Genomic DNA, 27,284 nt, shown 5'->3' on the forward strand with positions numbered 1-27,284 from the left:
ATAGAAGGGAGTTCTATTTTAGCCCTTGGCATCGCAGACGTTTGTTGGCGCATGCAAGCAGTGTGGGTGCAAAAATGGAATAACATGGATTTCTAAATTTATTTTGAGACGCTAACGCACGCAACGTGTCTGGTCAGCATGTTACTGCCTCACATGCTGCCCAGACCGCTCGCACGCATGTTGAATTTTGTCCCCCCCACACCAGATGTGATCAGGACACGCAGATTGAAATATCAAAACGAACTCTGAACCAACTATATTAACATTGGGACCGGTCGATAAGCAAACATTTATGGCAATTTAGCTAGCTTGCTGTTGCTAGCTAATTTGTCCTGGGATATAAACATTTGGTTATTTTACCTGAAATGCACAAGGTCCTCTAATCATCTGAAAATTAATCCACAGATAAAAGGGTCAACAGACTTTGTTTCTAGTAATCGCTTCTTCTTTGTACTTTATATGGCTGTTGGCAACCAACTTTAAGATGCGTTACCACCAACTGGCCTGGAGTGTGGACCTCAGTTCATCTTTCAATCACCCAAATGCTCCTAAAAACCAATGATGAGATGGGAGAGACGGGACTTGCAGCGCATCAAGCGTCACAAATAGAACCAAGTTCTATTTTAGCACCTGGCTACGCAGACGCTCGTGAGCAGTGTGGGTGCAATGATTGAATAACATGCATGTGTACATTTATTTTGCAACGCGAGCTTTGGTCAGCCTCTCAGTCTGCCCCGTTCTCGCTCTGTCAGACACACTCAGCATCTGTTTGCTCCACTTCTTTCACCCTCCCTGCAGATTTTGAGGTAATTTAGGAAAATCAGTGATACTGTAGTCACTCTTGCTGATCTTGGACTTAAGGAAACGGAGGCTGCCTTACTGCTTGGTAGGGCAACTGCTTGGTATCCCACCGCAAGGCACTACAGAGAGTAATGCGCACTGCCCAGTACACCACTAGGGCCTCTATACCAGGCGGTGTCAGAGGAAGGCCCTAAATATTGTCAGACTCCAACCCCCTAAGTCATAGACTGTTCTCTCTGCTACCGCACGGCAAGCAGTACCGATGCACCAAGTCTGGAACCAACTGGACTAAACAGCTTCTACCCCAAGCCATAAGACTGCTAAGTAGTTAGTCCGGGTCGCTATTTGGTTAACTATAAACTCAACATGTAAAGTGGTGTTCCCATGTTTCATGAGCTGAAATAAAAGATCCCCAGAAAATTAACATATGCACAAAAAACGTATTTCTCTAAAATTGTGTGTACAAATTAGTTTACATCCCTGTGTTAGTGAGCATTTCTCCTTTGCCAAGATAATCCATCCACCTGACAAGTGTGGCATATCAAGAAGCTGATTAAACAGCATAATCATTACACAGGTGCACCTTGTGCTGGGGACAAAAGGCCATTCTAAAATGTTCACACAACACAATGCCACAGAAGTTGAGGGATCATGCAATTGGCATGCTCACTGCAGTAATGTCTACCAGAGCTGTTGCCAGTGTCATGACGTTGCCCTCTTTGGGTACAGCGAGCACAGTTGACCCCCTCCCCCTGCACCTCCCCCTGCACTTCTTCACCATCTCCCTCTGTCTCCTACATCCAGGCTGCTGTGGTCAGAAGGGGTCGTAAATTCCTAAGAAAATGTCCCACCTCATGGCCACAGTATAAAGAGACAGTGTTGCACAGTATAGAGAACAAAGGATTCTTCCACCTCACAGAATAGGAGAACCGAACGACAATTATATTCTGGAGAAGGTATAAAAGATCGGTGAAGAATCCAGCTACGAACTGGTCCGTTTGGTACAATTTTGTGAAACTCATGAGAGACAATACGGCCATATTACCATAATGTTTATATACTAGCCTCAGCAATGAGACTTACATCTAAATGGTTGTATAAAATGAATGAATAAGGATAGAACTGTTTGTGATATTGTGTAATATGATTTTGGACTGTTTAATGAAGGAAACTCCAATTCCCTTTGGAGTCTTAACTAAGTCATCGGCACGCCCCCAGGGACACAGACAGGACCTGGCGTCATGTGACAGCCTTTTCTGCATTCAGTATATAAACCCCCACCCAGGGTTTCTTTCTTTAGACCAGGCCTCCACTCCATTACGAGTTGGCTAATAGGTTTGACCATGCATCCCTCTACTGAACTTTAACCATACCACGTGGTTAAACTATTAGACTATCGATACAGAATAAGAACAAGTCTTTGATATTAATTACTAGTCTGCAGCTAGGAATTCGGTATCATTGAACGCGACAACCGCCGGAAACATCCATTCTATAACGACATTAATGAATGTCAGAGAGAGAACTTTTCAACAAAGATCCCGACGAAACACTGAGCGTCAATATATATATTGATTGCAATTGTTCCCGAATTTTGTGAGCGTTCATTGTGCAAAGGATTAGCATTTCAACTGTAATATTTATCAACTCTGTAGTGTCTTCTCCACTGCCCCCCCCCCCTTTTGTTTAAACAAGCCGCCATGCCGGTTTAGCCCACCAGGGCACATTCCTCTACCATTTCTTTGTAATGATACCTACTGTTTGTATGCCTTTTCTGTGAATTATTTAGTTTAGTAAATAAATGATTTTAAGACAATTGATGCATGGATGACTCATAGTGAAGACTGAGTTCGTGCAGATAACCAACAATTTACGACGTTTGGAATGAGACTGGCGTGAGGTAAACTAACATATCATTAATCAGAGGACTCATGGATCAGATATTATAATATCTGAAAGTTATATTAGGAAAATTATAACTTTGTAATCTGAATATTTTCCTTGGTGCCCCGACCTTCTAGTTAATTACAGTTACACGATTAATCAGTTTAATCGCGTTATAATAATTAGAGTTATTTGATAAACATGTCTTCAAGTTAATGATGCCAAAGACACGACACCAGAGAATGTAATGTTAATTTCTCTACCATAAGCCGCCTCACGACCGCAGACCACGTGTAACCACGCCAGCCCAGGACCTCCACATCCGGCTTCTTCACCTGCGGGATCGTCTGAGATCAGCAGGGTCTTGACCTGACTGCAGTTCGGCATCGTAACCAACTTCAGTGTGCAAATGCTCACTTTCGATGGCCACTGGCACGCTGGAGAAGTGTGTTTTTCACGGATGAATCCTGTTTTCAACTGTACCGGGCAGATGGCAGACAGCATGTGCTGTATGGCGTTGTGTGGGCGAGCAGTTTTCTGATGTCAAAGTTGTGAACAGAGTGCCCCATGGTGGCAGTGGGCATTCCACAGGCCACAATCAACAGCCTGATCAACTCTATGCAAAGGAGATGTCGCTCTGCATAAGGCAAATGGCGGTCACACCAGATACTGCCTGGTTTTCTGATCCACACCCCTACATTTTAAGGTATCTGTGACCAACGCATGCATATCTGTATTCCTAGTCATGTGAAATCCATAGATTAGGGCCGAATCAATTTATTTAAATTGACTGATTTCCTTATACAGTATGAACTGTAACTCAGTAAAATCTTTGAAATTGTTGCATGTTGCGTTTGTTTTTGTTCAGTGTGTCTGCATTGACCCTTTTTGCACTGTTTATTATCTATCCTGTTGCCTTGTCACTTTATTGCTAGTTATGTGTATATCTACCTCAATTACCTCGTACCCCTGCACATCGACTCGGTACTGGTACCCCGTGTATATAGCCAAGTTACTCATTGTATCTATTTTTACGTGTTTTATTTTTCTTTTATTTCTCTTTTCTTTCTCTCTGGATTGTTGGGAAGCATTTAGAAGAATATGATGAATACAATGTGATTTGATCTGGTGCATTTGGATAACAATCTCAATTCCCTTGAATCTGAATATTAGCCTATCTTGGTGGGAAAAGTTTTTCCAGAATGCGATTAGGCAACAACAAAAATTGAAAGCGATAAGAACCAATGCAGGGTGAAAAGAACAGATGAAGAAATGTGTAGAATGTTGGGAGAGAGAAAAAGAGGTAGCTGAGAGAGAAAGGGGGCCACAGAAGCCGCCATGTGCGCCGGGTGCAGCCGTGAAATGGGACTGATCCAATAGATTCTGTTTATCTGGCACGACTACACAGTGAAAGCTATTGGAAATCTGGGGGAGATTTGGAAGTGGGCTGTGGATTTTTCAAGAGAGAGCGAGGGAGAGAAAGAAAATGAGCAAAAGTAATACTGTCTGGTCGGGTTCTGTTGCTGCAGTCTGGCATCTGGGAGTATTTTCAGATCAGCTTTTAATGAGGTTAATGGTGATTCTGTCTATAAGGGTGGCTGGTGGAGGGGGGGGGGTTATAATATTATGAATGTCTCTTTATTCACGTTCTTTCTCTTCTCTCAGTTTTTGTCTCTGCTGTTTTCCATCTCCATCCCTCTTTCATTATCTATTGAGTTCTTAAATCTGTATGAGCTAAAAAAATCAATCAGTTCATATTAGCAAAACAAACATGCATTTGGATAACATGCTAAATTCTCTCCCTCTCTCTCTCTCAACTCATTTTCTTCTCTTCCTGGCACATCTTAATTAGTCATCTGGCTCTCTATCCCTCCTACTCCAATTTTCCCAGTCCTGGATCTATATATACAGATCGGATAAGCTACAGGCCCGGGCTGTGTGCATTCCCTCTGGTTTTCCTCTTTCAGACAATCTCATTGGGGTCTTCTGACGCATGCACGCGCGCATGCACACACTAGATGTTACTTACAAACTGCAAATCAAAAAATGACATTATTTGTTAACGGTTTTATTGGAATCTCTTGATAGTTTTGCAAACACAGTTATGGCAAATATCTGCTTCAAGATATACAGTTTGTAGTAGGAACTAGTTGTTTTTATTCACGCTGAAGGATATTCATGTACTGTGGATAGTTGCTGACAAATATTGTACAACGCATTGGATTAAAAATGTGTTTTGGGATAAAAACAAACCAGGCGCTATTAATAGGAAATGCTGCACTGAGCTCGGACGTGGCTTTGGGGATATGGCTTAGTCTCAATATACTGGGTTAATGTTTGTTAAAAGAAATTTGAATGCTGTGGCTCCATTACAACTGTAACCGTCAAATAATCGATAAAGTAGGACAGAAATCGATGGTAAACTACATAGTGAGCTCAAAGTATTAGGACAGTGACACGTTGTTGGTTGTTTTGGCTCTGTATTCCAGCACTTTGGATTTGATATGATACAATGACTGGAGGTTAAAGAGCAGACTGTCAGCTTTAATTTGAGGGTATTGTCATCCTTATCGGGTGAACCGTTTCGAAATTACAGCACTTTTTGTACATAGCCACCCCATTTTAGGGGACCAAACGTAATAGGACAAATTCACTTGTGTAATAAAGTAGTCTAAAGTTCAGTATTTGGTCCCATATTCCTAGCATAATGATACTTTAACCTCTCATAGTCATTGCATCATTTCAAATCCAAAGTGCAAATGTGTCACTGTCCCAATCATTTTGGAGTTTACTGTACATCCATGTCCTTGCACAGAGATAAATTAATGCTGTAAAGGTTGAGTAATAAGCGTTTTTGTTTAGAATATATTGGAATTGAAAGTCCTCTTTTGTTCTATATGCATACTGTAAATGAGATGGTGGTTGGAAATCCCTTTGTACAAATGCATAGTGTTGTACTGTAGTACGATGAGCAGATAACCACTAACTTATTTCTGAGCAAGGCAGTAAGCCATATACAGTAGAACTTCCATTGGGAGCACTGCAAAACCAGAGACCAAGCCAAATAAACCTGTAAACAGTCATGATGCATCCATTTCTCAATGATACAAATTGTTATTTCTAGAAATCCCAGGGTACCACGGTTTGGGTTCTATATTATCACCAGTATTGGAGTCAAATTCATTTAGGTGTCAGACTTTCAGTCAATCCAAGAGTTATACCCCAATGAGCCTTTTCCTCCAATTCAAATGGTATGTCCAGATTATTTCCTAGATGGATTGGAAGTGTAGTAAAATTAATCCCAAGTGTGGTGACCACATCAACCGGTCTTTCACAATGTATCTGAGTTGGAACCTTAATAGCTGAACAAACTGAAGAGGCAAAAGTATTTTCAACCTACAGTATTTCAGCTTTTAATATCGCCAAGGGGTTTGGGAGATAATCATGTCAACAGCAAGAACTCATTGATCCATAGTTTGGTACTGTGTCTACTCTCTGTAACAAAGAAATGACATACGTTTGCCTAGTTTTTTTTTTTAAGTCACATTGACATAAAATGCAAAATAAAAGTACAAAACAATGCCAAATCAGAAACAGTTAACATTATTTGTAAAGGAAGAAGAAGAAAAGACGACGTTCTTTAACATTCAGGTAGTAAAGTGTCTGTCACAATGTTTGGTACTTTCATAACACACTCTAACCCGTTGGCTTTTTTGTAGCCTGGTCCCAGATCTGTTTGTGCTGTCTTGCCAACTCCTGCCAATTGTTATCATGTTTGGCATCACAATGACTGGCAAGAGTTGACAATACTGCACAAACAGATCTGGGAGCAGGCTAGCATTTTTGTGTGAACCTTGTGCCATTACTTTCTATGACCCAAAACGACAACATAAGTGGGAGCCGCATGAACTGCAGATATTCCAACAAGATCTAAGTTAAAGGAATAATCCACTCAAAAACTATATTTAATTTCTTTCATTAGACCCCTGGTGATACAGTCTCAATGTTTTGCATGTCAGAAGTCAAGTTTTCAAGATATACGTTTTTCAATAAGCGAAGTGTAACTTTGGTGCTTTCAAGACAAAAAAACGGGGTAAAATCATGTCAGTGATCTTCAGGGTTAGAAAGTCGGAGCTCTAGAAATATGCCAGAGTTTCCGACCTGGAATTACGAGTTGAAAGACTGTTCAAAACTCTTCCCCCTCCCACCCCCCCCACGACAGCATTTGCTTCTTGAAATCCTACGTCTTAAACTTGACTGATGTTTTTTTTTTTTTTAAACGATTAACAGTGGACTAATGAAACCAATACCAAAATATCGTTTTTGACCGGATTATTCCTTTAAAATAGAAATGTTTTTTACGCTACTCAAACATAATGACTTTCTGTATTATTTACAATATATACTGTAAAATGTTAAATCAGGTGAGATAAAAAGGCACAATTTTCCCTTCTTAAATACAATGTAAACATCTCATCAAAAGAAGCATGCATAAACATTTCACTTTACAAAAAAAGTTATGTTTTTTTATTTTTAGACAAAGTACTTAAATATTGTTTCCAGCAAAATATAATTCTTTCAAAAATACTTTCCCCATTCGTCCTATGAACCTTTTTTGACACTATTTTTTAAAATAAAAAGGAGAGGGTAAAGAGGAGCAAAACAAGAAAAAAAAGAATAGCAGTTCTTTACAGCGTGTCTTTAGGGTCCTTCAGTTCACAACTTTAACACAGCAATGTACAAAAGGGACATGGAGGGAGAGACTGCAAAATGAGACCGTTTAAGCATCGGGACTGGCTTTTTCTTTCATCGTGATCCTCCTGCCATTGTCTGTTCTATACGTCCAACTCTGGACAGCTTCCTACAAAGTAAAACCTATAGTGAAACACCAACACCACCTTAAAGGGGAGTTAACATTTTGAAGTGAACTATCCCTTTAAACTATAGGCCTTATTCATGCAGGGTCTCCCCGTATATATTCACATTTAGTTATTATCAACCAGACACACAACGTTCTAGCTGGGTTAATGCCTCAATTGTCACATCTCTTCTGTACAGATCTAATTCAGGCAATTAGGATATTCCGCAGAATCCTATAGAACATAGGAAAACTAACAATGCCCTTGAAAAAAGCAGATCAACTTTGCTCGTGCTTGCCAGGAAAAAAACAAAACAACCACACACACTCACTCACAAACGAGGTGAAACGATGGAACCAAACGCCTCCTCTGTTTTTCCTCTCGAACGACTATCTCTCACGCTATTCAGTAGCATCATAGTGTTCCACAATGGTTAAGCAGTCAGTCAATCTGGTGTGAAACTAGTAAGAATCAGACCTGGGTTCAAGTACTATTTGAAATTGTTTCAAATTCTTTAGCTGTACTTAATTGAGCGTGACTTTTGCAATGGAACCAATTGAAATGTCCCAAAAAATGCAAACCCCACCCACCTGACAGTCCCGGCAGACTAAAGCAAACGCTCTAAGTAGTTTGAAAGGTTTCGAATCATGTTTGAACCCAGGTCTGATACGAATGCTCCAGATGACTGGCCATACATCTAGAGTTGGCCCAAAGGCAAGATGGACAACACAAAATCAGGACAGGTGGCCAATGCAATGAGTCAATCATTTATCAGCAGTATCAACATGTACTTCCAAAACAGTTTCTGTACAACAGTGGGGGAAATGTGACTGTAACCTAAGCAAGTGCCATTACATTTACTGTATGTATTTGCCGCTTGCCAGGTAAATTTGAATACATTATGCATTTACTGAAAGCACTGTGACTGTAGAGTAATGGCATTTTCCAACGTCCAGTTCCAATATCAACATCATACAGTATGTTTGAAGGTTGTTATTGTATCTAATCAGGGTTGGGGAGTTACATGTAATCTGATTACAAAAAAAATGCAACTGTAATCAGTTACTTTACCAGCACAAATGTTATCTGATTATGGATGCCTACTTTTAAAAACAGATTACTTCTTGGATTACTTTTAAATTCAGAATGGATGTTTGTGAAAAAAATACATTACGACACCTTTCTGTTTTCTCTATGAGAAAGGCGCAAGTTTTAAGTTTGTTCCACCTGAGCGGGTCTGATCACAAGTCGGAGACCACTGATGACACACACAATGCGTTTGATGGATTATTTTTGTCGTCTTCTAATGTCTCATAAGGGGAAAGTAATCCAAAAGTACCTGAAAGTAATCAGATTGCGTTACTGAGTTTGGGTAATACCAAAATAAGTTACTGATTAACATTTTGGACAGGTAGCTAGTAACTGTAACAGATTACATTTAGAAAGTAACCTACCCAACCCTGTATCTAATGCTGATAATTGTACATGTGTTACTTACCAGAAAAGTCTTATTTCATCTTCTTTGCGTTTACAAAAAGAAGCACCTTAGGTGTAAAATGTCTGGTTTATGAAACCGAAAACCTTTGCAACAACACTTACAAAATGCTTTGTTATTATTTCTGGAAACGGTAGATAAGTGTCGGTTGACTTCACAAAGGGTGCTGGTTTGGATGCACTGTAAGTATGTAGAAATAGACCAAGAAATGGGTGCGCTGATGTTTTCACTATACTGTATCTCAGGGGTTCTCAAAGTGGGCTCAACATCTCAAAATATATATCATTCATTTTTGTATTTTTATTATTACTAACAACAGATTAAACAAATCTGGGCCAAGGGATCTGTGGAATAATACAATATTATTAATCTACTGTACAATTGATGTTCTTAACCCTGGGAAACATGGGCCTGGGAGGCTCACAGGGATATTGGTATCCACAGTACTCAACCAATTATCAATATTCCACATTTATTATTCTTGTATTCCCCCAAAATGTTTTTTTTTTAATATGCACTGTAATTCAAGCTTTAAACAGCTAAGTTTTCTCTCTGCCTCATGGCAAAATGTGTCGAATTTTAGGATATTAGCTTTAAAGCTACAACAAATCTGCCCCATGACAAAATGTGTCGAATTGCAGGAAATTAGCTTGAAAACGGCAACGTTTTCTCTCCGATGCCAAGGGCCTTTTTAAAATGGTCTTTCCCAGGGCCCAAGACTTGGTTCGTCCAGCCAGGCACTGCCAAAGTCCTAGTAAAAATCATTTTATGCTATTTTTAGTCATTAGTTGTGTTCTGATTTATGAATGGGTTCCTGATGAATTTGCTATGAAAAGAGGTCACAGCCCCAAAAAGTTTTGAGAACCCCTGGATAACTAACTGGGTGTACCGCCGTCAAACGCGTTACGATGTGAGGGAAAGTCATAATTGTGAATCCATCAGGTTTTTCCATACTCCCCCACCTATTTTGGATGGAATTAATCTATTGACAAAGGTTGCGTTGTTAATCATCTACATATCAGAAAGCCTTTACGTATGACATGGCAGATTCACTTTTAATTGTTACTCAACTTTTTTCACACCGGATCACACAAAACACCATACTTTGAAAATTCTTCATTTTGAAGTTTTTGCATATTAATAAGAGTTACTTTTTTGATCGTTATACAACGTTAAAACAATTTGAATTATGTGGGCATTTGGGTGTTGTAATGCACACCACTGCAGAACAAAAGTGGAATTGGTTAGCTTTTTATGCAACTATTCAGTTTATTGTTAAGCTTGTATAGCCCTTGGAGTATGTTCAAATAGACCTTGATCCTCTCACAGAAACCCTACATTTAGTCTTTGTCATGAAAAAAGTATATGTTGCCATGTAACCTAATGACAATACACTGCATAGCAACATCTAAGCATTGTTTTCCATATTGTCAGGGTAGTTGTACTAGTATCCATGAATCAATGCAAAAGCAAAGTTATCTGACATTTTTCAGGATGGTAAGATGGTGTGGTGTTACTGTCTACCTGTGTGCGTGCTGCATTACTGTACACGTGTGTCTGTGAACGTATGGACTGTAGCGCAACCAAAAAAATGTATGGCTTCGTATCCATAGAAAAACATTGTCATCATCGTCTTTGGGGGGGGGCTCTAAGGGTCAGGATGCTTCTTTGTCACATTTTGAAAAGTCCTCAGTGCGTTTTCCTTGGCTCTGAGATGTCACTCACTCAGCGTCACCTCTAACCGGCGGACGGAGACTGCAGTGTAGGGGACTCAACTTCCTACTTCCTCCACCTCACTTCCTGCCCCTCAAGTGTCACTTCCTGTCCCATTTGAGAAAGGGGAGGGGGCAGCAGATCGACTGGCTGGCATAGTAGTTAGGCCACTTCTGAGGCTAGGGTCCTTCCTTGGGCCTTCCTCCTCTCCCACTCCTCCCCCTCTCGTTATTTCCTTCTCTCTCTCCTCTCTTCCTCCCAAGGACTCAGTACAGTCACTTCTTGTGGAAGTAGAGGGTGTGTGTGTTGCCCGACTCCACCTTTGGTATCTGGTCACTGATTATCTCCACCAGCATCTCTGGAAACTCCACCTTCAGAGCCTGAGACTCACGGAACGTGTAGAAACAGAAGTCTAGCAGGTTCCCCACCAGCTACAGGACAGAAAGAGAGAGGGAGGGATCAATCAATAACATGTTATTTGTCACATACAGACTAACAGTGAAATGGGTCCTTCCCAACAATGCAGGGAGATGAATGTAGAAAAAAGAACACAAGGAATAAATACACATTGAGAGGGGTAGAGAGGGAGGGGGGGGGAGAGCGGGAAGGAGAGAGTTGTAGTTTGATAGAATCCAGCTGTGTTTGCATAGGGTTTTCATTGGCTTATCATGAAGTGTGAATAATACACAGTACAATCAAAGCCTCATTCTTGGAAGTTGGGGTCAACTTTGTGCCCTGGGAAACCTTGAATTGGCATTCCCCTTTTCTGACGGTGTGTTCGGTAACTTTTCCGTACGTTAGAGTGATGCCACCTACCATAGTCAGATCCTTAGGTTAACTTTGTCATGGCATTGATATGACTAATTGTTTATCGGTTAGGGGTCATGAGTCTGACATACCACTAGGGGGTGCTACTGATTCTCAATAGACTATACTTCCTCTTCTATATAGGGCATTGTTTCCCAAACTAGGGTTGCATGATTTGAAAATGGGGTCACGAGGGGAAACTCTGGGTAAAAATAAATCTAATAATTGCTTGGTTCATAGAACCAGGGTTATGTCAGTAACCTCCGGTAGCTGCTAGATGCGGTTGTAATAAACAAAGCGGTTTCTGTTTTCTTCCTACAAATGCGTCTCTCTTTTGAGCGGTTTAAGCTACAAAATATTAGGACCCCATCACTGAAGGATAAGACTCTCAGGAACACGTATGTGTCTACAATGTCCACAAACAGTGCAGGACTCATTAGAATAGAGTGGACAAGACCAGGCACTTAATCAGACTGGGGGGGGGGGGGAAAGAACAGCAATGAAGATGTATGATCTTGTGTAGAAAATAACACGATTATTGCCTGATGATCTAATGAACTTCCCAATACCTTCACTTCAAATCCTACTTCCTTCAAAAGTATGGTTTGACAGACTGATTTTAGACTGTCATAGCCCCAATATCAGGGACTTTTCCCAGCATTTGCGAGATGTGAGTATTTTTCCTAACGCTTCTAGCTCCTAATGTTTCACCACATGCTAAGTTGTCCTTGCATAACCCCTACAGTCAGTGCGTTCAGTGCATTTAGTTAGGGGCACAGTTGTATTGACCCACCAGGCCACCACTCTGAGCCTGGACATTGATTCCTCCATGTTCCATTCATTCACCAATACAGGGCAATCTCTGCCTATTCCAAAACAAACACTCTTTAGGGCTAGTCATTGGAATGCAATATGTTATTTCAGAGATGCTACCTTACATTGTTAAACTCCAATCAGTGATGGGGACCTGCTATTTGAACTTGCTCTGTGTCTGCATAGCATAGAAAAGGCTTGTTGATGGGACTTGGCATTGTGATGTGGCGCTGGGTACAGTGCCTGAAGTTATGGATACAGTTATACAGTGATATGGGTCCAGTGCTTACATCATGCATGGCGTCCAGTAGCTTGGTGAGCTGGAAGAAGCGTTGCCACGTCTGTCCAGAGTTGTTGGTGGCCTTGCCCACAGACCTCCTCAGCTCCTTGATGTAGTTCACTCTCATCTCCTCAAACGCTGGCTGGTTCTTCAGACCCTCTTTGGGAACTGAGAGGAGAGAGGAAGCCAAAAGATAAGTATTAATGGGAGGTGTAAACAACTAGCCTACATAACGCAAGACAAATGTATTGTATAAGCACATGGCAATTTGACCTTACTGAGAACATTTGATTTGAACACCCTACAGTTCATACACACTACAGTTCTAACCATGACATAAGGTGTCATAACAGGTATTTTAATCAATTACCTTTTTTACTCTTTTTTTTTTTTTCCATTGTTGACCAACCACATCAACCCTTTGTCACGTCGCCCATTTAATTCAGTACATGGTAGTTGTCCTCTTTTTTGACTTACAGCGTCAGTCAAATGACTATCTAAGAGCGTGCCGAACATATTGAAACAGGATGTACAGACAGAGTATTTTAAGTGAGAAATTAGATGTGTCTTCTCAGGATGGATACAGGTATCGTCCTCTCCATTTCTCCCTTTCTAAATCTCTCTTTCCCTTTAGCTCGCTCTCTCTCTTTCTCTCTCTCTCTCTCCCTCGCTCATATCTCCGTAGAGGACAAACTAACGGCGATATGGCTGCCTGCCAACCTCATCTTAAATGACATTCCGCGTCGGGCTGGCTAACTGATTAAGAAACACCTCGTCTCTCCTCAAAGAATGTCTGTCTCTCAAGTCTCCCAACAGTCTCTCTTAGATCTTTCTTCGAGTGTAGGCCTACAGGAACACTTCTGATATACACTGTGGTGTAACAAAGTGCTGCAGGTACGGTAATCAAACTAACCAGCACTGTGCCTTTATCACTAGTAGCCTGCAACTCTGCAACTGTTATTCCACTGTTGCACTGGAGGTTGGTGGCACCTTAATTGGGGAGGGGGGATGGCTGGAGCGGAATCAGTGGAATTGTATCAGCATGGTTTTTATGTTTTTGTTGACATTATAGTGAGCCGTCCTCCACTCAGCAGCCTCCTGTGCACTGTTGATTATCATAGCTGCTACTACTACAGTCAATTATCATAGTACACAGTAACCTACGTTATTATGGTCATACAGAGACATAACATGTTATTCAGACATATATTGAAAACAGATCTATAGGTCAAAAAACAATTGTTTAGTTTTATTAAGTGCAATATCACGGGACAGTGTTAGTTAGGTACTCTATACACACACACACCGTGTTGGCACACTGAGGCAGGTGTTCTCTAGCTAATGTTGGTAATTGACTAAGCAGCTTCAGGTAATGATTACCTCAAACCAGAGCAACCAACTGTTCCAAATGACACACTTTAAAGTCTAATTGACATCCTGTTTCATAGGGAGAAGGCTGACACACCGTAGCCCAGGTTAATAGGCTACCTGCCCGGCTGGTCCCAAATCTGTTGGTGCTGTATAGCCAACTCCTATGGTCAGACGTGGCGTTAGCTGGTCCCAGTTCTGTATGTGCTGTATAGCCAACTCCTATGGTCAGAATAATCATGCCGCACAAACAGGTCTGGGATCAGTCTAGGACCTGCCTGGTCCCAGATCTGATCCAAACATTACATGACAGTGACCATATCAGTTGGCAAGACAGCCCAAACCGATCTGGGATCAGTCTAGAAGCCTAGGCTACTTGCCTGGTCCAATATCTGTTTTTTGCCAACATGATGACAATAACCCTAGGAGATAACACGATCTAGGACCAGTCTAGGAGGATAGGCTACCTGCCTGGCTAGATCCTTCTGGTGTCACAGCGTGGCTCGACCTGCCTCACAGTGGTACGCTAATGACAAGCTGCTCTCCTTGTACTGTTTCTATGGTCAGTTTTGATAGCTTTTTTAATTTACATTTTTAAAAAGGTCTTTTTTTGGGTTGCCTATGGCTGAGTTGAGGCACCTTTTTGACCCTTGAGGCCTGCATTTGATATACAGATGTAGGATCTTAATTTGATCACCCTATTACAGGAGACCTTTCCTGCTATGCAGGCCATTTGAAACATGTAGTGTATTTGAGGTTTAAAAAAGCTTCTGAAGTTTGTTAATACCACTTTGAAATTCCAGACTTGATTTTCCCTTGTATGTATCAACCACTACAACAATGCAGGGCTGGCGTTATGGGCGAGCCTTAGTGGGTCTGGCCCGCCCTACCGTACCTACTTGCCCATCCAAATGAAATATTGAAATATTGATCTGACTGAGATGCACGCTGACAGAAAGACTCAATCTCAGATGAAGTATCAGCGTGAGCGAAACGGCACCCCTCTGTCTCTGTATGTGCAGACCATGTATCTGATACAGTCTGGACAAAAGGAGTATGGCATGTCATACTTTTTTAAACTGTGGATTGTTTCAAATCACATGCATAGGCCTATGCCTATTTGGGAAGCCAGCAATTTGGGCAGCGCGCTTGGCAATAGGCCTAGTTGATTATTTAGTTGCGGCTGTCAGTGAAAATGATCTTAAATGTGTGATTTTCATCAGGTTTTTTTATTAATCGTCTTTAGGCCTATGTATTTTACTTGACGATGGAAGTTATAGGCCTACTGCTGCTTTGGCCTATAGGCTATCTGAGTAACATGCACTAATTTCTTTAGCTGCCAAAGGATCACGGTGTATCAATGTGTTCATATGGCAAAGGCTGGTGCTCTTGCATTAGTTGAATTTAAACTCTTAGATTTTATCGTTTTGATTCAGATTTTTATGATTAATTACGTGACAATTTTGAGAAACAAAAACGTTATTGAAATGAAACTGTTCCACAAACATTTTTATATAAAATATAATCCATAACTGGAACGCAGATCGGTAGAAATGGTAGGCTAAATTGTAAACTTCCCCAAACTTGAAACTATGAGCTGCCTGTGGTCTTTACTATAACACACAATTCCTGAAAAAAAACGGGCTTGTTTTTAGAAATCAAATGCCCGTCCAACTGATTCGCTCTGTTACCGGCCCTGTAACAATGTCCATTCATTATAATCCACATAATAATTCACACTTCCTGTTGCTGCAGGATTACATTTCCTGCTGTAGCAAACTGGCTCAAATTAAGATCCTACATCTGTACAATACTCCATCTGTAGTAAATGTGGTGCACCTGCAAGTAAACATTTAATTGTACTGTGTACACCATGTGTGACATGTACATATGACAAATACACTTGATTTGATTTTATGTTTAATTAGCCTAGTTTGAAGCTATGCATTTGAAGACTTAACCTAAACCAACATGTGGCAGACAAACACACACCTGTTGATGCTGAGAGCCATGTGAGAAAATACAGTTGACAAGACTTTTTGTTTCTTAGAACACACAGCCAGAGGCAAGAGTAGGACTAGAGCCTGTCCGTTAGCATTGCATCTTGGAGGAAATCGCTCAGCGAATGGCAATGCTCAGAGTCGTACGTATGCAGGCACGACACACAAACGACACACACAGAGGCATGGACACCGTGAGAGATGCACAGACGCGCGCACACACACAAACCTAGCAGAGACCAAGAGCAAAAGAACGACAAAGCAATAACGAGAGCTCTCTGGAAAAGCATCAAGGCGAGAGAGAGGGATTCTATTCTTTCTGTTTCGCGGCCCTTATTAACAGGAACATGCTAAAACCAGTGCCACATTTGGGCCCTTTGTTTTTGCCCCACTGACTCAGTCCCTAATTTAATTCGGCTCCAGTTGGCATTTAGTGTCTAGGGCTTGCAGAAAGTGTCATTTAGGGGCGTGGCTGGCAGAAAGTTGGTCATTTAGGGGCGTGGCCGGCAGAAAGTGGGTCATTTAGGGGCGTGGCCGGCAGAAAGTGGGTCATTTAGGGGCGTGGCCGGCAGAAAGTGGGTCATTTAGGGGCGTGGCCGGCAGAAAGTGGGGCAATTACTCAACGCAGGTACCCAACCTAGATGTGTCATACTCACGCACGCACATCCATATTTCTTAAGCAGCCCGGGTTTAATAAATAACAATAAGCACCAAATGGAAGAAAACAACTGACTGAAATAGGGCGGGACTATCTATACCTGAACTTGTCCAATAAGAACGCTTGTTTTCATTTTCCATTGCAAAACCTTTTGCTACGGCGCTCCCTAATGAATATGACCCAGGATTTTCTATGAATTGCAACCTGTTGAACCCTTTTCCTTTTTATTTTCACAACTTAGAAATACTTGCATTGCTTCTGCCTCCTGATGTGTTCCGTACATAGGCTATATATTATATTGGGTGTCATTGTGAAAATATCCTCGTTAAACACACGACATGGTAGACATGTAGCTTCCTGCTTTAGTCTTACCAGCTCATACCTCACTGACTGTGTCTTGGCCTTGATTCAAGCCATGATGTACCGGCTTACAAAGGGAAATGCAGGGTATTTCAATAAATAAAGACTGCCGTACAAATATGCCTGTAGACTGTTCTCCTCCTAGATAAAACTTGATCCAGAAAGATATAGCATCCTGTCGCACCGGAAACTTTTAATAAAACAATGTCAAAAACAGCCCCCCTAATGAATAACACTCAAAGGATTATTATCTATCTGACAAATAAATCTGATTATAATAATGGATTATGGTTTATATAATGATTAGAGTGCTTTTTTTTACTAGTTTTAGAACACTTTACTTTATGTGGGGTAACTCACATTATCTACCATTAGTGTAGCACCCACCTAGCGAGCGAGGCTAATGCATGTCAAGTTTAGAAACCATTTTATGACCAAATCATCTACCACAATATTTATTAGGGGGCGTTCTATTACGGAGGATTGTTTAAAGGATAATGTTTCCATGGACTATCACTGTGGAGCCGAAGGGTTCATCTGTTTTTATCAGATCACACCCCTTCTACAGGGTCTCATGAGACACTGCAGGGCAAGTGAAACCTTAACCAAGGTCAAAGACAAAAAACAGCTCCACACACAACTACTTCTCTGTAAACACCTTTCCACAGTAACTCATCACACACACACACATTATCCTTATCTCTCTTCATTAGTTGGTGACAGTCTGTGCTCAAGAATATGGAGGAAATTGGTAGCTGGAAATGTTTTGTCTCTGCCTCGAAAGTATCAGATCTAATTTCACTGTTAGTCACATATTAAAAGAGGATGAAATGGCCTTTTACAAACCGAAAAAGTAAACAACATAATAGTCACTTCAGTATAGAAGGATTGAGATGCTAAAATGAGAACCTCTATCATCATCCACAAGAAGACCTACAGTAGGATGCAATCTCTGACAGACACTACTAAAACACTATTCTGACAGATTCATGCAGCCACATAAGATCAGTCAGATCACCACAGCGCTCTCTCTCTCTCTCTCCCTCCATTTGGGCCATGTTTGAAGGAAGTAGGAGAAAAACAGCAGGTTTTGGAGTGCTGCCCAGTGCTTGACTGGGCTTTATTAAGTACAGCAGGGCTCTTTGGAGAGGCTCTAGAGGATGAGGAGGGAAGAGGCAACAACAACAGACGGACCAGAGAGCTCTCTCGTTCTTTCTGTGCTCTTTCTCTATCTCACTCTTTCTACCTCTTCCTCCATCTTACTCTCACTCACTCATTCACTCACATTCCATTCCATCCATCCTCTCCCCACCGTCCCATTTCCACTCCAACAGCACTCCTGCTTTCAGATGAATTTACTGACACGCAGGTTATGTCAGGCCAGTGTCAATGCCCTTTGGGAATGCTTAGAATTTAGGGACTAAAATCTAATTTAGTTCAAATTACACAAGTGTGTTATGTCATTGATTGATCTCATTTTAATTTAAGATACACATTTTAGTCAAAACATTTTTTTAATGCATATCCCCTGAGTGGGGTCATGGCCAGTGTCGCTGGAGCACCCCTGGAGCCATTACGGTTAAGTGCTTTGCTCAAGCGCACATCAACAGATTATTATAAAATATTTTACCTTGTCGGCTCCAATATTCAAACAAGCAACCTTTGGGCTACTGGCCCAACGCTCTAACCTCGAGGCTACCTGCCGCCCCTTGCAGGTAGATAAAGCAATATGCAACTAAAGTAGGTGTCGATAATGTCACTTTGTATTAAAGGGATCATAGCTGCGGGAAGTAGTTTGGGGGTGGAGGTGCTGCGAAGCCCTGTATTTACTTCCCCAAAGCCAGATGAACTTGTGGATACAATGTTTGTCTCTCCGTGCAGTTTGAAAGAAGTTGCTAACTAGCGTTGGCGCAATTGCCAACGCTAGTTAGCACTGGCTTGCGAAACTACCTCTAATAACTTCCTCTGGATGCAGAGACGTACAAACGTAATCCATGAGTTTATCCGACTCTGCAGAAGTAGATAAATGGCTTCATTGTCAAAATCCCAAAGCATCCCTTTAATAGTTTGTCATTTTCCGCTCTATTTGCTCTAACAACACTCCTAGCCAGGCTTCCATTATCAATCGGGCAGAAATCCATGGAAAGCTGAGTAGTGCTGCCTCTGGCTCCACGTGAGACTACCCAGCATCCTCCAAACGGAGGCCCTGCCTGCCTGACAAGTCTAATAAACATTCCTACAAATCCGCACGGCGGCAGTTCAAAGCAGAGCAGAGGGCTGAAGCCTGGCCTCCCAAAATAGCTCCCATAACTGGCCTATGTAGCCTTGCCCTCCTGTAGCCCTGCCTGCCTGCTCTGCCCCGACTGCATTTACTGCTGGATGCCAACAAGAACCTTGTCCTCAGTTGCCATATGGTGAAACAATATGGGGGTCTCTCTTTCTTTATGTCCCGTGTGGCTCAGTTGTTAGAGCATTGCGCTTGTGATGACAGGGTTGTGGGTTCGATTCCCGCGGGGGACCAGTACAAAAATGTGTGCACTCCCTACTGTAAATCACTCTGGATAAGAGCGTCTGATTAAACGCCTAAAATGTAAATCCCTCTCTCACACTGAGATTCTTCTCTCTCTGTGTACTTTCTCACTATTTTACCTCTCGCGCTCTCTCTCTCCATCGATTGCCCTCTCTCTTCTCTTTCTCTCTGGCACATTAGTGTCATGACAGGTTGGTATAAGTATAGCATAATCGTTGCATCCTGTAGTGTCACCCAATCCCGCTTGCCGTGCATACCTAGAATGTATACTAATCCATCATCTAATCCAATGTATACTAACTCCAAGCTCGGCAAACAAATGACAAGTGATGTACCTGTTATTTACTCTGTCAACCTGCTGGTATACTGACATGTGGCTGATACACACTACCTCACTGCAGCTAGCTGTTGATTGGTACAACACACACACCATATAGACTCTCTTTCTCTCTCTCTCACACACACACACAACACACAACACACTGCTGTATGCACACACTCAGAGTTGGATGCTTTTCTGGCAAAGGAACTCACACTCCACTCCCCCTTCCACACACCTTCAGCTGACTTACCTGTGCTGAGCAGCAGCAACACTTTCATGGAGAGGAACTCTTGGTAGGTGAGCTGCAGCCTGACAAACTCCTGGCTCACCTGCCTCATGCCCAGACACAGGTCGTACATGGCTGACTGCTGCATGCGGTCCCTGGTGGAGAGGGGGGAGAAAGGATGGTTGGTCAGTGCCTGAGGCGTATTGGTTCTTGCTCTCACTATACAGTGCTGTAAGTTTATCTCTAAGAACAACTGAGTGCATTCCCACTGGAAACACACTGGTTGAATCAACGTTGTTTCCACGTCAGGTCGATGAAATTCCATTGAACCAATGTGGAATAGAAGTTGAATTGACATCTGTGCCAAGTGGGATGGCTCAGTAAGCTCCCATTAGCATTGCCTGTATTGTGTCCAGCCAAACTAATCTCAGATGTCCATAAAATACAGCCAACATCCCCAAAACACCGAATCATCCAAGTAAACTCTTATATGTATATTTCCCACCATCCACCACATGATAACATACAACATATTTGTATCCTCCCCCCTACACACACACACACACACACACACACACACACACACACACACACACACACATACTACTGCGCCTCAACCCTTTGGAACATCTTTCCACATAGTTATTCTACTCGCTGAGATAGGATGAGTTGAGAGCCAAATTCCTCTAGAGTGCAGAGCACTGCACACACACAGTAACACAACGCAGATGACTTAGCTGTTTCAGTATGCTGTGTAAAGGCTGGGAAAGACTTACTGCATCACCCCAGTCATGGTACATGAAAACACACACTAGCATACACACTCCTTCCTAAACATAGTCACTCACACACCATATCAGAGAAGCTGATCTCAATCCTGTCAATGTGCAGAAACAGCAACCAACAACAACGGGGCAGAGGGACAGTAGAGTAGGTTGGGTCAGATGGAGAGCCAATAAGCAATGTGTTATGCAGATGCTGCAAATCCCAGGGAATTATGGGTTTTGGAAGCCACCTTCTCCACTTTAAATCACCCATCATGTCGAGACTGGAATAATCAAATGCAAGTGGTGTAGCTCCACTTGAAAGGGAGTTCACCATAGGGCTGCATAGCAAATGGCACTCCGTGCCCTATTTTGTGCACTACTTCTGACCAGAGCCCTATGGGGCTAGGGTGCGATTTGGGACGCAGCTCATGTGATGCTACTGCAGAAACCACATCGTAACACTAGGACAGAGAAGAGGGAGATTCTGCTCTGTGGATAGAACCAGTCTTAACATTCTGCAACAGATTTGTAGCAACAAGGGAGAATTGGTGCATATGCTCTCATTATAAGCATAAAGCAGGTTTAAAATACTAATTAGTCCAATTAGTTTACTGTATACAATGTACATCTGGCTGCATGAGGCTTGGTTTAGCTGAGTGTGTGTGTGTGTGTGTGTCTCGTTCTCTTTGAGTGTCTGACTATTTCTGTCTGTCTGACTTTGTCTGACTAACTTAAGAACATGAAAAAGGTATGTGTTTTAGGAGTAGCATTGGGCTGAAGTTCTGCAAACTGCATTTCATTATTTGGAGAACCTTGGGTCTGAGTATAAAAAGTCTCTACATATTTTGTCTGAAATCAATTTTGCTGAATCATTGCCCAAAATGAGAAAAAACCCACTGCCCCTGGTTTTTCTCTCTCCTGTGCTCACCGTTGCCATGGAGAGAGATTCAGGAAGCAAGAGTGAGGACTTCAAAAATGTAAAAAGTCAGACTCACTTCACTTCTGTGAATATCTCTGATAGACAGAGCAACTGTATAACCCCCGCTTGAAATACAATAGTTTGTATTGTGAGTTGTTTTTCTTGGGGTCACTGGATATTATTGGCAAACGTCTTTCAGAGTCTTGTTTATACCTCGTTATCTTCCGTCCTCTTGGGTCGAGAAGGATCTTTGCATGACCTTCTTGACCCTCCTCCTCTGTCAATCGCTACAGAGGAGGTCTAGATGCACCCACTCTGGGTCCAAAAGTTGGAACAACCGTTTTAATAGATATTGCAAGCTATTATCAAACATTAATGCATAAATAAAGTTTAAAGAGCCACTGAACACAGATTGGCACGTGTGTTTTTCTATTGCTCATTAGAAAGATGAGATTTCAGTCTTGGAAGTGTGTTCCTGACCGATTCTGCGTTTGGTTAATGACGTTTGTCCGCCATGAGACACTGTAGATGCAGAAGCCTATTTCACTATTTCATAATCCCCAGAATAAATATAAGAACTCAAGAAATCCTTCATTAATTTTGATGTTTATGCCAACGATGTTTTAGTAGTGCAATTTTACATCTAACTAAGGTATTTGGTGCAGTATTTCTCAAGTAAATAATGTGTGATGTGTTGTCTTATGTAAACAAAGTCGGAGTTGCTGGGTAGGTCTGTCTCACTGTCTATGCTATTGGATAGAATGCAATCACTGCAGCTGTTCACCCATGTTAGTGGGCAAATGGACAAATCGCCAAATCAAAACCCAACCTTCATTTACATGTTGTGACGCACAGATGTTCCAAATGCCATTTTAGACGAGACTGACTTTATGACCAAAATTATCCTATTTACACGTTGTAGTCAATTATGACACTAGAATAACCGTTTCTGACTCATATAGATGGCACATAGTTTTCAAAGGGATTCGTTGCTTTTTGAAGGCAGTCGCTCTTTAATTTAGATGTATTTGTCTTTGACATCGAGCGCATTTGTCTTTTTGTTGTTCTCTCTCAATCAGTAGACCTCACTAAATTAGGACGAAAAATCCAAGTGGGCGGACTATCCAGCTCCAGCCAATCAATTCATTAAACAATGTCAAGACAAGGAAGTCACTAAGGAGCCATGGAAACCATACAGTTAACAAACTGCTTCCTCAAGGACTAGAGATGGACAAACTGCTTCCTCCTCGAGGACTAGAGATGGACAAACTGCTTCCTCCTCGAGGACTAGAGATGGACAAACTGCTTCCTCCTCGAGGACTAGAGATGGACAAACTGCTTCCTCCTCGAGGACTAGAGATGGACAAACTGCTTCCTCCTCGAGGACTAGAGATGGACAAACTGCTTCCTCCTCGAGGACTAGAGATGAACAAACGTGGAGAAAATATGGATTGTTTGACATACTGATGCTGTTAACTGACTGGCAGACAGACTGGCAGACCATAAGACAGAAAGACAAACGGGCAGACAAAGGTAGGCCGACAGACAGATCGAGCGACAGAGTAGCTTCTCTACTCTATACGTCTCTATAGAGTGACATACAGGTTAGTTTCTCCACTCTATACGTCTCTAGACCAACAGACAGGTTAGTTTATCTACTCTATACGTCTCTATAGACAGATTGGCTTCTCTACTCTACACATCTCTATAGGCTGATAGACAGGTTAGTTTCTCTACACGTCACTATAGAGTGACAGACAGGTTAGTTTATCTACTCTATACGTCTCTATAGAACGACAGACGGGTTAGTTTCTCTACTCGTTAGGTCTCTATAGGCTGACAGACGTTAGTTTATCTACTCTATACGTCTCTATAGAACGACAGACGGGTTAGTGTCTCTACTCGTCTCTATGAGCGACAGACGGGTTAGTTTCTCTACTCGTCGCTATAGAGCGACAGACGGGTTAGTTTCTCTACTCGTCGCTATAGAGCGACAGACGGGTTAGTGTCTCTACTCGTCTCTATGAGCGACAGACGGGTTAGTGTCTCTACTCGTCGCTATAGAGCGACAGACGGGTTAGTTTCTCTACTCGTCGCTATAGAGCGACAGACGGGTTAGTTTCTCTACTCGTCGCTATAGAGCGACAGACGGGTTAGTGTCTCTACTCGTCGCTATAGAGCGACAGACGGGTTAGTGTCTCTACTCGTCGCTATAGAGCGACAGACGGGTTAGTGTCTCTACTCGTCGCTATAGAGCGACAGACGGGTTAGTGTCTCTACTCGTCGCTATAGAGCGACAGACGGGTTAGTGTCTCTACTCGTCGCTATAGAGCGACAGACGGGTTAGTGTCTCTGCTCGTCGCTATAGAGCGACAGACGGGTTAGTGTCTCTGCTCGTCGCTATAGAGCGACAGACGGGTTAGTGTCTCTGCTCGTCGCTATAGAGCGACAGACGGGTTAGTGTCTCTGCACGTCGCTATAGAGCGACAGACGGGTTAGTGTCTCTATAGAGCGACAGACGGGTTAGTGTCTCTATAGAGCGACAGACGGGTTAGTGTCTCTATAGAGCGACAGACGGGTTAGTGTCTCTATAGAGCGACAGACGGGTTAGTGTCTCTATAGAGCGACAGACGGGTTAGTGTCTCTATAGAGCGACAGACGGGTTAGTGTCTCTATAGAGCGACAGACGGGTTAGTGTCTCTATAGAGCGACAGACGGGTTAGTGTCTCTATAGAGCGACAGACGGGTTAGTTTCTCTACTCGTCGCTATAGAGCGACAGACGGGTTAGTGTCTCTATACGTCTCTTATCTCTACAGGGACATGCTATAGCCTTCCTCCTAACTGGGGACCTTGGCCTGATACCATGGTCAGTCACTGACACACTGGGGATAGTGGGGACACTAGGGTGACATGCAGGTTTTCGTGACAGAGCACTGTGGACATTCCAGCTGACATCCAGGCCATGCAGTAAATCAAGTTGGTGTAGGATACGTCTCATGGGGATTATCACCCAGAATACCTGGACCATCTGTCATTCAGACAGGCAGTTCCACTGTGACTACGTCACACACAGGCATTTCAGAAGTTCTTAGAATATGCATCAGCAGCACATGCTTAGGAAGACATCTACTGTAGGTAACTGGTATTAGTTAAATGATAGAATGTAACTTTCATTTTACTTTACATGTAATGACATTGTATCCAAACATACTTGGTCTCTGCAATGACTTCATTATTGTCTGTCATTTTTGTGTGTGTGTGCCAGGAAACATTGCATTGAAGTCTTTCTTTTACAAAATCAAATAAGCCAACTATCAATTCCACTCCATCTGGGCTTGATGCACTTTCCCCAGCCACCTGTAGGGGCCAGTATTATCCCTCTGCCCTGGCCCTGTCCAGGTCCCATACCATTACCCTCCATTTCAATGCACCAGTCATGCACCACAACTCCAATACGCAGCTGCCCCATATACAGTTCCTCCTCCTGTTCTCCTGTTCAAATATATTAGAGCGGATCACACGCCCCATTGACTCCCCGCTCCGCTCTGATCAACTGTGCTCTGGGGATCGAGGATCCATTTAGAGGTACAAAAGCCTTTGCTTTAGGGAGCAGGGTTATCCGACTATCAGTCAGAAAACACTGAGCCGTTTTTTCAAGCCCGTCGTCACTCGGAGAGAAGTAGTAGGAACTACGGACTTGCCGTTTGGCTTTGTTCGGAACTCTATAACTTTTTTTTCTGTACAAGTGTGGCATGCGAGACTAGGTCGGTGGTAGACAGACTTACTCGTTGAAGACGAGGTCGGGGGCGAAGTAGAGCATCTGTCCGTTGGTGTGTTTGTAGGACCTCCAGCTGAGACTGAAGGAGGACAGACACATCCAAGAGTACTGGATCAGGGTGATTTGGTCCTCTATGGGCAGGCCCCGGAAACCTGGGAGGGAGGGAGGGAGGGAGAGAGAGGGAGGACCATTATTGATGTGATATGTTCCTGCATGTTTGATTTGGCAATGAAAGTCCCTGAAGTCCACTGTTAATGAAGGCTATTGAATTGAATCGAGGGGGCTGATGGGAAGGGAAACGGTGCGAGGTAGTGAGTCTTAAATTGAGTACAGTAGTGAATGCAGGACCAATGACATACCAAGAGAGAGACAGGTACAACAACTCATGAGGCAATCACCCAATCTTTTCTCTCTCTCTCTCTCGCTCTCTCTCTCTCTCTCTCTCTCTCGTGTGTACTATATAGCATATGGCTAGGTGCCTACCAGCACCAATATTTGTTCAGACATGAACAAACCGCTGCAGAGTATTCGCCCGGTGTTGTTTTACACAAAATCCCCCAAGGCTTCTAATTATTGGCCTGTTGTCTATGCGGGCCCTTAAATAGACTAATGGGAAAGTTGCCAATCTCTCACTCCAACTTCATACAGAACATTACATATAAACTCTTCCTCATTCTATAATGCATAGTCCCAACGAGGATGCGAATGCTGCAACTGAAAGTGACTTATCAGAGCTTAGGTACTATTCCAGGCTTTGCATGTCAGTCGTCAGCCATGCAACCGCTGCCAAGCCCGCGATGTGTCACGGTATCAATTCATTGTTGAATCAGTGTGTGGGTTGTATTGCTGGCTACGCCTGTGGCTTTTTTTTTTTAAAAGGACTAAAATCTCTTGATTCAAATAACTGGCACTGTACATCAATGGTGCTCCCTGGAAGAATCTATAGCTGGGTCTAAGATGCCTATTAAAATATAAACTTTTGGGTCGCCCATCAAAGTGCTTGAAGACCACTCAACAAGTCAATATTGTTAACAGTGACTACGGTACAGGATGCTGCTCACAGCATATACTAGGCTTCCTGTGTACTGTGGCACTGTGCTGTCCAGTACAAGGCTTGTTTATAGTCTACAGCAGCCATGTAGTGCAAAGCAGTCTGCCTTATTAGTGTGAGTCTTCTGGAGTTGAGCTTCTGAGCTTTATTAGCAGAGCTAAGTCTAAATGTAAACTGAATGCAGTGGAACTTTCAAAGTCAGAGAGAGACTCAGAGAGAGAGAGAGGGGGAAAGGGGAGAGAGAGGGGCTGGTTTCCACCTACTGTGTCTGTCTTTCTATTTATACGTCCGGATACGGGAAGCAGACACCCTGGAAGAGGTATCAAATATTTGCAATACAGCGAATTAAACAGCATCAGAGGTACCTGTGAATGTATGCCTGTAAGGCATCTTTTGAATATTTCACCAACTGACAGTTTTTAGGAACGAACTCCTCTTTAAAACAATTTTTTTTTTTAATAAAAAGTATATTAAAGTAAAATGTTGTGTAAACGAGTTCGATTTACATTATTTATAAAGGGCTGATTAATGTAAATTAGCTCTGTTTCCAAATCTTCAATCTTGATTACATTTTCGCTTTAAATAGGATGCCATCGCTGATCTCATTAAAGCATTGCAGAATAATTTCCTAACGAGATCGGGAAAATTACTG

The 27,284-nt window shown here is 42.4% G+C and overlaps 1 protein-coding gene across 3 annotated transcripts in view; it reads right to left on the minus strand.

The window, feature by feature from the left end:
• Positions 1-6,913: 6,913 nt before the first annotated feature.
• Positions 6,914-27,284, minus strand: part of LOC106610215 (mineralocorticoid receptor) — a 96,899-nt gene continuing 76,528 nt past the window's right edge. For all 3 annotated transcript variants that reach the window (XM_045716588.1, XM_045716589.1, XM_045716587.1), the window contains exons 6-9: positions 25,589-25,733; positions 20,141-20,271; positions 12,663-12,820; positions 6,914-11,183 (exon numbers count right to left, since the gene is read on the minus strand). In XM_045716588.1, the coding sequence (XP_045572544.1) occupies positions 11,028-11,183; positions 12,663-12,820; positions 20,141-20,271; positions 25,589-25,733 (590 nt within the window). In that variant the 3' untranslated portion in view covers positions 6,914-11,027. The remainder of the gene's footprint in view (positions 11,184-12,662; positions 12,821-20,140; positions 20,272-25,588; positions 25,734-27,284) is intronic.

This window comes from Salmo salar, chromosome ssa04 (assembly GCF_905237065.1).
Source record: "Salmo salar chromosome ssa04, Ssal_v3.1, whole genome shotgun sequence".
Classification (NCBI taxonomy): Eukaryota; Metazoa; Chordata; class Actinopteri; order Salmoniformes; family Salmonidae; genus Salmo; species Salmo salar.